Here is a 12,177-nt window from a genome sequence, read left to right as displayed (position 1 = left end):
TATTAAAAAGTATTCATTATTCAATCATTAGACAGCCTCTGACTGAATACTCAAGTTTGTAAACCGCTCACTCTCCCACACCAAAGTCCTTAGAGAAAATCAGCATTTTTAGCTCACAGGGAACACAGGAGCTGCTGGTCTACTTCTGCCTTGACAGACAGTAGGGGATCAACAACTCCTGTGTGCCATGATATAAAATCGTTGGTTTTCTTTATGAACTTTGGTGCAGGTGAGTGACTGGTTTACAAAGTGACACAAACTTCAGTTTACAATTAATAAAGGTTATCTGAAAGGATAAAGCAGCATACATACTTAAGATACAGTACACATTATGAGGTTATAGTAGACTAATGAGCCTTTTGTTAAGTGGCTGAAATCTGTTTTCCCTTGTGTCCCCATGTTTTCAGTGAGAGTACACATCCATGCCTCATACTGGTTCTCGTTGCCCTGACAGTGTGTTGGTTAGTATCACATACACCCACAATTATAATCCCTTGAAAAACTAATTGTAAAAACCGTCACGTTCTCTTTTACATGCTCGAGATTGTTGAATCCAGTGAGCACCTAAATGGTTGCTGCTCTTGTGTGGTCTTAAATTGGATCAGGCCAATTTTCATGGTGGTCCGGATACAAAGTTCACTCTCAGTGAACACGCTTTAGCTTCAGTACAGGTGAGGGTAACAGGGAGCTAACAGGGAGGTAAGATAGGTTTCAACGGCCAGAGAGATCAGGTGACAGATGTGACGCTACTGGACCTGCAGAAATACTCTCAGCCTAGAAAATACAGCTCATGTTACCAGGTTGTTGGTTTCTCTAACTAGTGATCCTGTTTGGGCTTTTCTTTCGGTTTCTTACTCAAAATTGTTGCACAGTCTTGTAATTGTTATTATTATTTAAATATATTTTATTGTTCCTTGTGTAATTCAATGAGTGAGAAAATTGCGGTTGTCTGATCTGGCAATTATTGCAACACTGCCAAGAAATGGATGATGACACTGTGTTCTGTGGTCTATGGGATGATGTGAACAAGAAATTAACTTTGGCATGACTTGCTTCTTAAAGCATGTGCTGCCTCTGCTTCTTAGTCAAGGGCACAAGTGCGTTCCTTCTCCACCCCCACATTCTTTGTTATTCCTTCCTCTTGGCTACTTAATTATATAACCACTCTCAACTTATGTAATGAAATTCAAACATACCAAGTGATGACATAAGTTCTGCAAAGCACTTTGTAAACCACTTGGACTTGGAAACCATAATGATATGCAGTGCCATCTGTTGCATAGCACAGTGTCTCTTTCTTGCACTGAGACTTTCCAACATTGAAGCAACAGTGTCGAAAAGCCTCAAAGGTACAATGTTAATCTAATGCCACTGATCAGTTCTTTGCAATCGGGGAGTGATTATCAAGAGACAAGCCAACTGTGAGATAACAAAAACAAGTTCCTCTCTGCAGATAATACTTACAGTACCAGGAAAGAAAAAAACTTGAGGCTGACACATCACACACATTCCACTGTAGTGTAAAAAGGTCATATGTTTATCATAAACCCTGGAGGCTGATTCTCTGTCTTCCTGAGGATGTTATTAATATACAAGCCCATCCTGGAAAACCTCTGCAGCATCAGTTGTGATGTACACCACAAGCCTGGGGTTTTTAGAGGACAGCTCAATACGAGGAAAAAGACAACAATCAAGTGTGTAACTATGGTAACTGAAGAGGGATAAATATATTCAACCACTGGTCGTGTCAACTTCATGAGAGACTGCAGCACAAAGTTAAATACCTTTTTTATTACTCTTCAATAACCACAAACACACAGCATTCTTTAGGGGAAGTATTTCAAATACTTAAAACTGCAATGTATAACCTCCAAATATGAACAAATGTCAATTAGATTCAAACTATTGTCAGGTGTATTCACACTGCTGATTAAACCTGTGAGCTCGACACAACTCGCTCTGTTTCTCAGAAAAGTACCGTATTTTCCGGACTATATTTGCCCATTTTTAGTAGTTTGGCTGCAAATTATAAAGTGTGCAGCCGAATAAGTGAGCGAAAAACTTGTCAGGAACTGGTGAAAAGCAGAGGTAACTCTTACGTCTATGGAAAAACTCAAAAAAGGCTAATCGTAGGCTGAAAGCACAATGGCCAGAACTGGAGAGACAAGTCCACAAATTCCAGCGTCCTGCTGGAATGCAACTTATAGATGTTTTTTTTCTATTTGTGACGTATATTTTGACAGATGCGACTAATACTCCGGTGGGACATATTGTCCAGAAAACATGGTAATGGTTAGATCTTGAGTCACCCAGCGAAATTCTTGCGCTGATAGTATTGCTTGACAAAGCCAAATTTCACGGGAAAGTACACAGCATTACTAAGACCAAACAGGCAGAATAATATCAACAACAATAACAACAAAATCACCAGAAGTTACATTACGTTACGTTATCTTAATTAACGATGTAAGCAGTGTTGTTTATGCAACACTATGCATCTGCCTTTGATCTAGGTTGCCGTGGCTACTGTGGTAAAGACAGTTCACAAGTGACTCCATAAAGAATTAATGGGTAAAAAAGTTTAGAAATTGTATATAAATATATATACATATATATATATATGTATATATATATATAAAGTTATATATATATATTAAAAGTTATAAATGGCAGCCTCTTGGCTCATCAGCTGAAGGCAAAAACAGCATTGAATCAAATTACTCAGAAAACAGGCGAATCAGGCTCAATAACCTCAGACCTGTACAGAATAAATAACACTTTTAGATCATTCTTTTCCCAACTGCATGCCTCAGAGTCCCTCGCAGATGAAAACCAACTAAATAACTTTTTTTTTAAATTGGACTTACCTAAAGTGTCACCCGAGGACAATTTAAGACTAGACGCCACTTTGGCTCTCAGAAATCAAAGAGGCGATACAATCAATGAACAGTGGTAATTCCCCAGGTCCCGACGGATATCTGGTCGAGTTCTGTAAAAAAATCTCAGATCATTTAGCTCCTCTACTACACAAAAGGTTTAACCACTCAGACATTGTATCCCATAAATGGGAGAATTCAATTTTTCCCAGTTTCTGAGTTTTGTTGAAAGTCTAATGAGTTTCGTGCATGTTCAGGTCCCCAAAAATGCACTTCTTTGTATTATTTTTTTTATTCATGCAAAAATGCACTTCCTGAGGAATAACAGTATAGCCTTCAGTACTTCGGCGCTAAATAGATGTTCCTTTCCTTTCATCTGAGAGTTGTCCCGGGGTGGTTTGGAAAACCTACTACTGCAGAAGTAGTCAAAGGACTGAGAGAAAAATCATCACTATTTGGACTTTGATGTCACTGAGTTCAAAAACTCTGTTCTCACTGATTTATTTAAGGTCAAATGTTATAAACAGAAGTGATGTTGCAAGGCTCCATGTCTCGCGGAAGAGACAAACACTGCAGCGCATGATTCAAGGACCTAGTACTGTATGTGAAATAACTTGTTTTGTAAATGTATCTTTTGTGTAATATGTTTTTATTTGTGTTTGAATTTAAATGATGAGTTTGTGTTTTGGTTCTATTATAAGAGTGTGTTCTTTCTGTTGCAGAATTCTAAGAGTGCCCAGGGACTGGTGGGACTAAAGAACCTAGGAAACACTGTAAGTACAGCAGCTGTATGCATGTGATGTTATCAAAATGTCATGTCACCATTATGATGAACAAGTTATCATGGATCGTCAAGACTTTAAATGGCTTAAAAACACAGTGAGGAAACAGATGAAGTCATGTTGCAAAAACAATTATTCACAAATGTCACAAATTGTGCAATGTTCAAAAAAACATTACATACCATAAACACACTTTTCTTTGTTTTGGGATGGAGCTATGACCAAAGCCATTAAGGGAGTGTGTGAGGAATTGGATGAATCGATTCAAAACATTTGCTGCTTTGACCAAAATAAATATGATTCGACTCTGGCCCTAAAAAATGCTGAAATCACTTAACCTTACATTTTGGTAAGGGGGGGGGGGAGAATCTGAATATGAAGTAAGATCATTGTAAATGATTCTGTGATAATCGTGATGATATAGCATCACGTTACGATATCTGTCTAACTGAAAAAAACTAAACATCAAATAGTGCATAAAGTCTATGTATTGAATGTGGATGGATCATCTCTTAACGTAGCTTTCTCTGCCATTATCCCGCTGTAAACTCCCTCTTCTTCAGCCAGGTAACTTCTGCCCAAGTTTCCCCCTTAATTTTGTGCAGCACCACCACGAGGAGCCATCAAGTAGGAACGCCCAGCAAGTGAAACTGACAGGGACTATTTACTTTACCTCGCCTTAATTTAATAATGAAAATATCAATATTTGCCCTTCATGATTATAATGGAAATGAGTTAAGTGTTAGTGGTGTTTATCTCCATTTTGTGGGGGGAAAAGTGTATATCCATCCCTCAGCAGGAGCACACAAATCATAAATCTTCTTCTGCATAGAATCAAACGTATTGTGATTCTCTTTTCTTGCCAGTGGAGAGCAATGCTCACAGTGAGCTCCCTAAATCCAACCAGTGTTGGACAGACAGTACTTTGTGAGAGAAGGTCCAGCAGTGTCAGTGTCAGTGTCTGTGTGTGTGTGTGTGTGTGTGTGTGTGTGTGTGTGTGTGTGTGTGTGTGTGTGTGTGTGTGTGTGTGTGTGTGTGTGCGTGTGTGTGTGTGTGTGTGCATGCATACACTCACCCTAATCAGAGAGCTCTGAACTATGGACCTGTGAGGACCCGCTCACTGACTCTCTCAGATCTCTGTGAACTCACCAAAATTCACGTGCTCAGTGTGGACATGTGTTATGAGCAGTGTGCACACGTGATATTTCTCCCTTAAATGATGTAACAAAAACAGATCTGTAGACGGTTGTTTCAGATGTATACCTGACACATGATAACTCCGTTTTTGGAACTAAAGGAAACACACAGGGCATCTCAAAGACCCTCCCCTCTACGAAATGCATTAAACCAAACCACAGATTAAACTAATAATAGACTTTAATATTTGCCTTTTGTGTGTTGTACAGAAAGAAGCCAAGTCACTGACACACTAGCTTTTGTTTCCACTTAATTAATTTATTAATGTTTCTGCTGCTACCAATTAACTGTCTGTGTTTCTTTTTTGACGCACAAGTGTGCTTCATGGTTCATACATTGTATTACATTTCTTTTCTATTCCTATATTTTTTTTATTGAATAAAGTGTCTGTTAGTGTCCAGTCTGTATGCTATGCTTAGATTCATATATCTTTGTATCCTGACATAGAGACTAAATACTGGCAAGGAAGCAAATCAACTGTAAAGTCCATAATGTTGAACTATTCCTTTATTAAATTGAGCTACAGCAAAGAGAGTAAATAATTATGGCTACAAGCAGGTCTGGTGTGTAACACGATTTGAAATAATGCACAGTGAATATATAACTGTGCAAAATTGATTTACTTAAAGAAGTGTTAAATCTAATCCTCTCTTTTCCAGCATTTGAGATAGAATGAGATGTTTTTTTTCCATGTGTAATTAAAGTGGGAGTGGAACTGATGTTGTTGTTTTCCCTTGGCAGTGTTTCATGAACAGTATCCTGCAGTGTCTCAGCAACACACACAACCTGCGAGACTACTGCCTGCACAACGCGCACCGCAGAGACCTTAACAACAACAGCCGCACCAACACAGCCCTTATGGAAGGTGAGCGACACTGGCCCCTAGAGTCCAAAAAGACACAGTCCTCACAGCTGCTACCCTCATTCACGCTCTATCACTGGATTAAATGTGTACATGAAAACAGTCAGAAGAGGGAATGAGACAGGGGATTTCTTTGTCTTGTATGTATTTGGGCATAAAAATGTGACTCAAAAGAGTAAAGTGAAGGTGCACGCTCATATCACCATCAAACCTGATACAGCTGTAGAATTAGTTCTCGTCTCAGTGAGTTACTCATGCTTGTTTTCCTGCTAACAGAATTTGCCAAGCTGATACAGACCATGTGGACGTCGTCGAGCAGTGAGGCAGTCAGCCCATCTGAGTTCAAAACTCAGATCCAGAGATACGCTCCCAGATTCGTGGGATACAAGTATGTTTTTGTCACTCTTCATGAAGTGCTGTTACACGTGCTGTGTTTTTTTTTTTTGGTTGTTTACAGAACATAGGTGAGACTGAATGATTGTTTTTCTGTGCCTGTGTATCCTGCAGCCAACAGGATGCTCAGGAGTTCCTGCGTTTCCTCCTGGATGGCCTGCACAACGAAGTCAACAGGGTCACTGTCAGGCCGAGAGGCAGTGTGGAGGACTTTGACCACTTGCCGTGAGTAATCTTTCTCACAGACTGTGTGTGTTAACCTCATAAATAAAATGTAAATAGTGGACATAATATCTGGGTCTGGAACGTAAACCAATGTGGAAGTGCCTGAAACTTGTATTATCTTGAAAGAACATCAGGGGGCGACTCTGCTGGTTCAAAAATAGGTCTAGTTTGTATGTAAGACTAAAAAAGCTTACCTTTTGCATGACATCCAATTTATGGTTCTATAGAGTCAATTAGAACATGTGTAAACCATGAGACGTATTGTGGCGTTGACACTGTCAATGTGAGCTTAATATTTGTTGTCACTAATACCATCTTGTAAGCTTTTTAGAAACTGGTTTGGCACTGGTTTGAATGTAAGTCAATGAGAAAATGAGCCAACTTCACACTTGATTTTTAACGTCAGTTCTTCTGACATTCTCCTGAGGCGTTTAGGTTCTACATGACTAGTTATAGGTCATATTTAATACAGCATAATATCCATTTACCAGTCAAATGGTGGGCGTGAAGTGGACATGGTGCTTTAAAAACCACAGTTCACAAACTATTAGGGTTTCGTCACAGTGTGTTTCCTCTTGGTCCAAATGTTTTGATAAGAAAAGTTGCCAGGATCATTAGACCTGATGTATTTCACCAAACAAGCAAAATGTTATAGAAATAAAATTGACTTACTTTACTTAACCAAAAAAATTATAAGTGTGTGGATGGGCTTTTCAAGCAAAGATGCTATTTGGATATTCTAGTGAAAGTGATGCATATTGAGCTAAGAGGAGCAAGTAATTATATGCATTCAAAGACCCCTGTAAATATAGACACTTCTATGGGATTTAGAGCATGTTGAGCATAAAGAGGAGCAGTGTCAAGGTGCATTCAAGAAACCTCTTACATTTGCACTGCATGCCACTGACTACACACTTTGTGCTGTGATAATAGATGATATAGATCTTTATAGTATTATTACGAATTGCACATTAACTGACTTTTTATAATCAAACAAATAATCAAATATTCATACACATGCCTATTTCAGACTAGGTCTCCTTGTTAGTTGTACTCATAAGGTCTCTTGGAATGAGACAAGGTCAACATGAATCATTAAGTCTTCCTCATTAAGCTTTAATTTAAAGCTCAGTGAGACCGTTTCAGCTCCTGTGTTGTGTTGTTGCGTCTCTGGGGTCCAGATCAGCTTAATGCTCCAAATCTTCTTGGATCTAACAGCGGCGTGTTTAAGGGTCACGGTTAATCTGTGACAATTATCTGCTTTGTCCTCAAAACAGGTTGTGTCTGCCGAAATGCTACAAAAATAATGTTTCTGAAAATGTGTGTCAGGGTCAAACTGTAATACCAAATTCTCTCAGAGCCATAATAATGGCTGAATTTGTGCCTTTTTTTTGTCTTGGTTATAGCTCTGTCTTGTGTTTGTCAATAGAATGTAAACAGAGTTTCACGTTTCATCTGTCGTCTGTGTTCAGGGATGAAGAGAAAGGGAAGAAGATGTGGAGTAAATACCTGGAGAGAGAAGACAGTAAAATAGTTGGTAAGTGCCTTCTGTTAGAACTGAAACAGGCAAATTAACACTTTCCTTTCATGGCCCCTGGTACTGGAATGACCTTCAGATTAAACTCAAACTTGAGGCCTTTTTTCCTCTGAAGGATTTTAAATGTAGTTAGCAGGAGTTGCAGCTAGCTGCTTCAATTAACTGATGAACGGCCTTATGCTTTGTTTTACTGTAGTTTACTGTAGCTGTGATTGTTTAAGTACAGTTCTTACTTGTACAATAGATTTTAATATCAGTGTGACTTTCTACCGGAATAAAGATTTGAATTGAAATATTATACAAGCTACAAAGTATAGTTTTGTTTTTGTTCTTGGTTTCTTTACTGAAACAAAATCTAGAGAATAATATAGAATGTCTTCAGCTGTTCAGAATAAGGAAAAGTGCAGTATTGTCTGGGTTGCTGCAGTTACATGTTCTGTATGTGTCACTGATATGCATTTAATGTCATGTTTGCTGCTCTGTCAGATCTGTTTGTAGGACAGCTGAAGAGCTCTCTGACCTGTAGCCACTGTGGGTTCTGCTCCACTGTCTTCGACCCATTCTGGGATCTCTCTCTACCGATTGCCAAGGTTAGGAACGACACACACACACACACACAATGGCACAGCATTCTTAGTATTCCTTATTCCTTAGCCCATACCTTACCTTAACCATCGCAACTAAATACATAATCCTAAAACCAAGTCTTAATCTTCAAGAAATCCTTTTAAAGTTGTGAGAATGAGCCAAAATGTCCTCACAAGGTCACAATGTCCTCACAGCCTACTAGACACAGACACACATACACAGAGAAGTAACAAGGGCACGTTGGTCACTATTACATAACATGTTTCAGAAGGTGGTGCAGAGGTGACTGTGTGTGGTTTCTGTCTGTATGTGCTCTACCTTATAAAGATTGTCCATATCGTGTAACACAAGCTTCCTGATCTCCCCTCTGTTTCTGTGTCTGCATGTGCTTTGTTCTGTGTGTGTGTGTGTGTGGTTGCTTGTGTGCATGCTAATGTGACTGCATATGTGTTTGTGTTCAGAAGGGCTATGGTGAAGTGAGTCTGATGGACTGCATGCGGCTCTTCACCAAAGAAGACGTCCTCGATGGGGATGAGAAACCGGTAAGTGTCAACTCCGACAACTAGTGGGACGATGTGTTTGGTTTTTGGTCATTATTTATTTGCTTTCCCCTTCAAATTATTTACTTAATTACTTATTTAAATTATTTTGGTCCCATTAGTTTTCAGTACCATTGTTGTGCAAAGGCTTTAGGGTGAACACAAAGCTATGGTCCGTGTTATGTTACTTGCTTGCACAAGTACAGCAAGTAGCAACAGCAGGCTACGACACACGAGGCCACGAGGCTAATGCTAAATCTAGCTGAATCAGTTGACAGACAAATTGTATTTTGGGCTGCAATGGTTAATTGATTGTAATTTATTCAAAACCAACCTCTCAGACCTTTGAGTTGCTTAAATGTGAATATCATCTGGTTTCTTTGCTCCGTATTACAAATAAACCATTAAAACTAAATTGTTGGTGTGTGTGAACAAAATGAGACGTTTGAGAACGTCATCAATCTCAGGTTTGGGAAACATGGTCAAAATTGTTCAATATTTTCTAACATTTTATGGACAAAATCCATTCATAGAGATAATAATCAACAGATGAACCGATCATGAAAATAGTTTGTAGTTGCAGCCCTTATTCGAACCTACATCAAATCGTACTGGCCTTCACAACATCATGATCAGTGGTGTATATTCTATATTTTAACTTGAAAGGCTGCAACGTTCATGTGATTCCCGTCACGTGCCAAATTTGCACCGACTTGCATCTTTGCTATGTCTCACATTCCCACCTAGTTTTGAGTATCCATTATTTATGGACTCTGCCCCTAGTGGTCAACAAATATCATTGTGTACAGATTGATATCGACACCACTGCAGCATTTGCAAATTTTTCTCAGTTTTTGGAATATTATATGGGCACAAATCTGTCTATGTGGAAGCAAGGTGTTTAGTACGTCAACTTTTGTTTAGGTAAAAACTTGTCATTCTGCCTTTTTTGTTTGTTCTTATAGATTAGCCTCAAAAAAGCAGAAACGGTTTGATCTTACAGGAGCTACAGTTTTATTTATATATATATATATATATATATATATATATTGTGAAAAGTGACTGAACCATCTGTGTGTTTCCTCCACAGACATGCTACAGGTGTAAAACTCGTAGGAGATGCACCAAGAAGTTCACAATACAGAAGTTTCCCAAGATCTTAGTGCTGCGTATCCTTTTCTTCTGGTCATCAGTGTCACTCACACTCAGGTGTTATATAAGGCATTTACTGCTCAAATTACATGCTCTTAGATACAGCAGTGGGCTGAAGATAGTACATTAGCGCAAATAGTGCATTTCATAGTTTTCTGCCGGATGATAAAAAATGTCAGCCTCATGAATAATAAGAGGGAACATTACATAGTGTGGTTTGCGAACCGTTTGTAGAAATGTCACCTCACATAAACAGCCATATAGAGTAGTATATACAGTGAATAAATGATTCACTGTTTGTGCATGGGCTCTTCAGTGCTGTTTCTACAACCATACATTTTCAGATGAAAACAAGCATTTAAATCTGCATCTAACGGTTATGAGCAGCTACATTGTGCAGCTAAGAAGAAAATAAAAGACGCGCCGTCAATATCACTCATTTTACTTCTTTTATCACTTCCTTTCACTCTGGCCTTCAAAACAAGAGCACTGACTTTGCCTGCAACAACTTCCTAGATACATTTTTTGCACTTGGCAAATAAAAATATATGAATATATAATAAAAAGTCATATTTCAAGTGAAACTAAAACTGAATGTTAACACCTCATCACATCTCAGGACATGATTGTGTGTCATAATTTTCAAAGATCACCGTTCTGCTCAACCAGATCTTATAATCTTAAAAAAAGAAGATTAAGTGTCGATGTAGAAGGTATGCTCATACAGTGAATGGAGATTCCAGCCAGTTGTCTTGTGTATTTTTACATTTATGTAAGGAAAGCTATTGGGAATCTGCTCCTTGACTCCCCCTACTGTTTAGACCTGAAACGCTTCTCTGAGGCACGAAGAACCAGCAAACTTTCCACATTTGTTAACTTCCCCATGAAGGATCTTGACCTGCGGGAGTTTGCCTCTGAAAACAGCAGTAAGTCTACACACACACACACACACACACACACACACACACACACACACACACACACACACACACACACACACTAATAGCATTATGATTTAACAATAATAATAATAGCAAACATAGAGCGTTTCATTGGAACAGTGAAAAAAGATAGTGATCATTGTGACTTTTTTCATTCACAACCTTCAAAACCAGTCATTGCATTTACTGTTTGATTATATTTGACTTAGTCAAGACATAAAAATATGTTAAGAATTCATTATTTTAAAACAGATGAGAAGCTCCTACCCTGTTTTAATGAAGTTTCTGATTAGTGCATGTATATAACAATATGTACAGTAGTGTCAACGCTGTTCATCTCTGCCTTAACAAGAGCTAAGAAAGTGTAAGAGATGTTTGTCATTTTTAAATCCTTATACAGATATTAGCATATATCAGTAGATTTAGTTTACATGGATAAGACTTTGATGAGTGGTGGGATATTTTTGAGTTTCACCAAATAATTGCAGAATTTTTCTAGCGTTTAACCTTAGAATTATTAAATAACACATAAGTATATCCATTCAACATAATATTAAATGTTACAGAAATGGCTGTAAAGAAACACAAAGCTCAAATGTGCTGTTATTAGGTCATAGGTCATTTAATGTGTTAGTTAATTCAGCGAGGCTTTCTGTGAACGACCTCTGAGAGCGTCAGATCAGAGAGTCTATACTGTCGTCGTAAAAAATCCAGTATCTGTGAATCTAAATGCTGTCTGTGTGTCTCTGCTGTTGCAGTAAACGCAGTGTACAACCTGTATGCAGTGTCTAACCACTCAGGCACCACCATGGGCGGTCACTACACAGCTTACTGTCGCAATCCCAACTCGGGAGAATGGTACACCTTTAATGACTCCAGGTATGTGTGAGCGCTCCTCCGAAACAGTACACAGTCATTAATGATGCTTGACGCTTGACTCATGTTTGAATTTCATAATGATGGAGACTGTCATTGTTATCGTGTCATAAAAACATGAAATGACTTCCATTATCCTCAGTGCCAGCTGTTCATGCAAATTCAGCAAACACATTATTCTGTAATGCACTTTGTGTATAGTATAGTTT

At 38.5% G+C, this 12,177-nt stretch overlaps 1 protein-coding gene across 4 annotated transcripts in view; it reads left to right on the top strand.

Moving 5' to 3' along the window:
- Positions 1-12,177, top strand: part of usp2a (ubiquitin specific peptidase 2a) — a 53,948-nt gene that overhangs the window by 40,682 nt on the left and 1,089 nt on the right. For all 4 annotated transcript variants that reach the window (XM_083886518.1, XM_083886519.1, XM_083886517.1 and 1 more), the window contains exons 4-13: positions 3,599-3,649; positions 5,597-5,720; positions 5,994-6,105; positions 6,225-6,335; positions 7,808-7,872; positions 8,359-8,462; positions 8,922-9,002; positions 10,090-10,168; positions 10,973-11,077; positions 11,851-11,971. In XM_083886518.1, coding sequence (XP_083742644.1) covers positions 3,599-3,649; positions 5,597-5,720; positions 5,994-6,105; positions 6,225-6,335; positions 7,808-7,872; positions 8,359-8,462; positions 8,922-9,002; positions 10,090-10,168; positions 10,973-11,077; positions 11,851-11,971 — 953 coding nt within the window. The remainder of the gene's footprint in view (positions 1-3,598; positions 3,650-5,596; positions 5,721-5,993; positions 6,106-6,224; positions 6,336-7,807; positions 7,873-8,358; positions 8,463-8,921; positions 9,003-10,089; positions 10,169-10,972; positions 11,078-11,850; positions 11,972-12,177) is intronic.

This window comes from Microchirus variegatus (assembly GCF_963457635.1).
Source record: "Microchirus variegatus genome assembly, chromosome: 3".
Lineage (NCBI taxonomy): Eukaryota > Metazoa > Chordata > Actinopteri > Pleuronectiformes > Soleidae > Microchirus > Microchirus variegatus.
The sequence above is the reverse complement of the archived record's forward strand: the minus strand, read 5'-3'. Positions and strand labels throughout refer to the sequence as shown.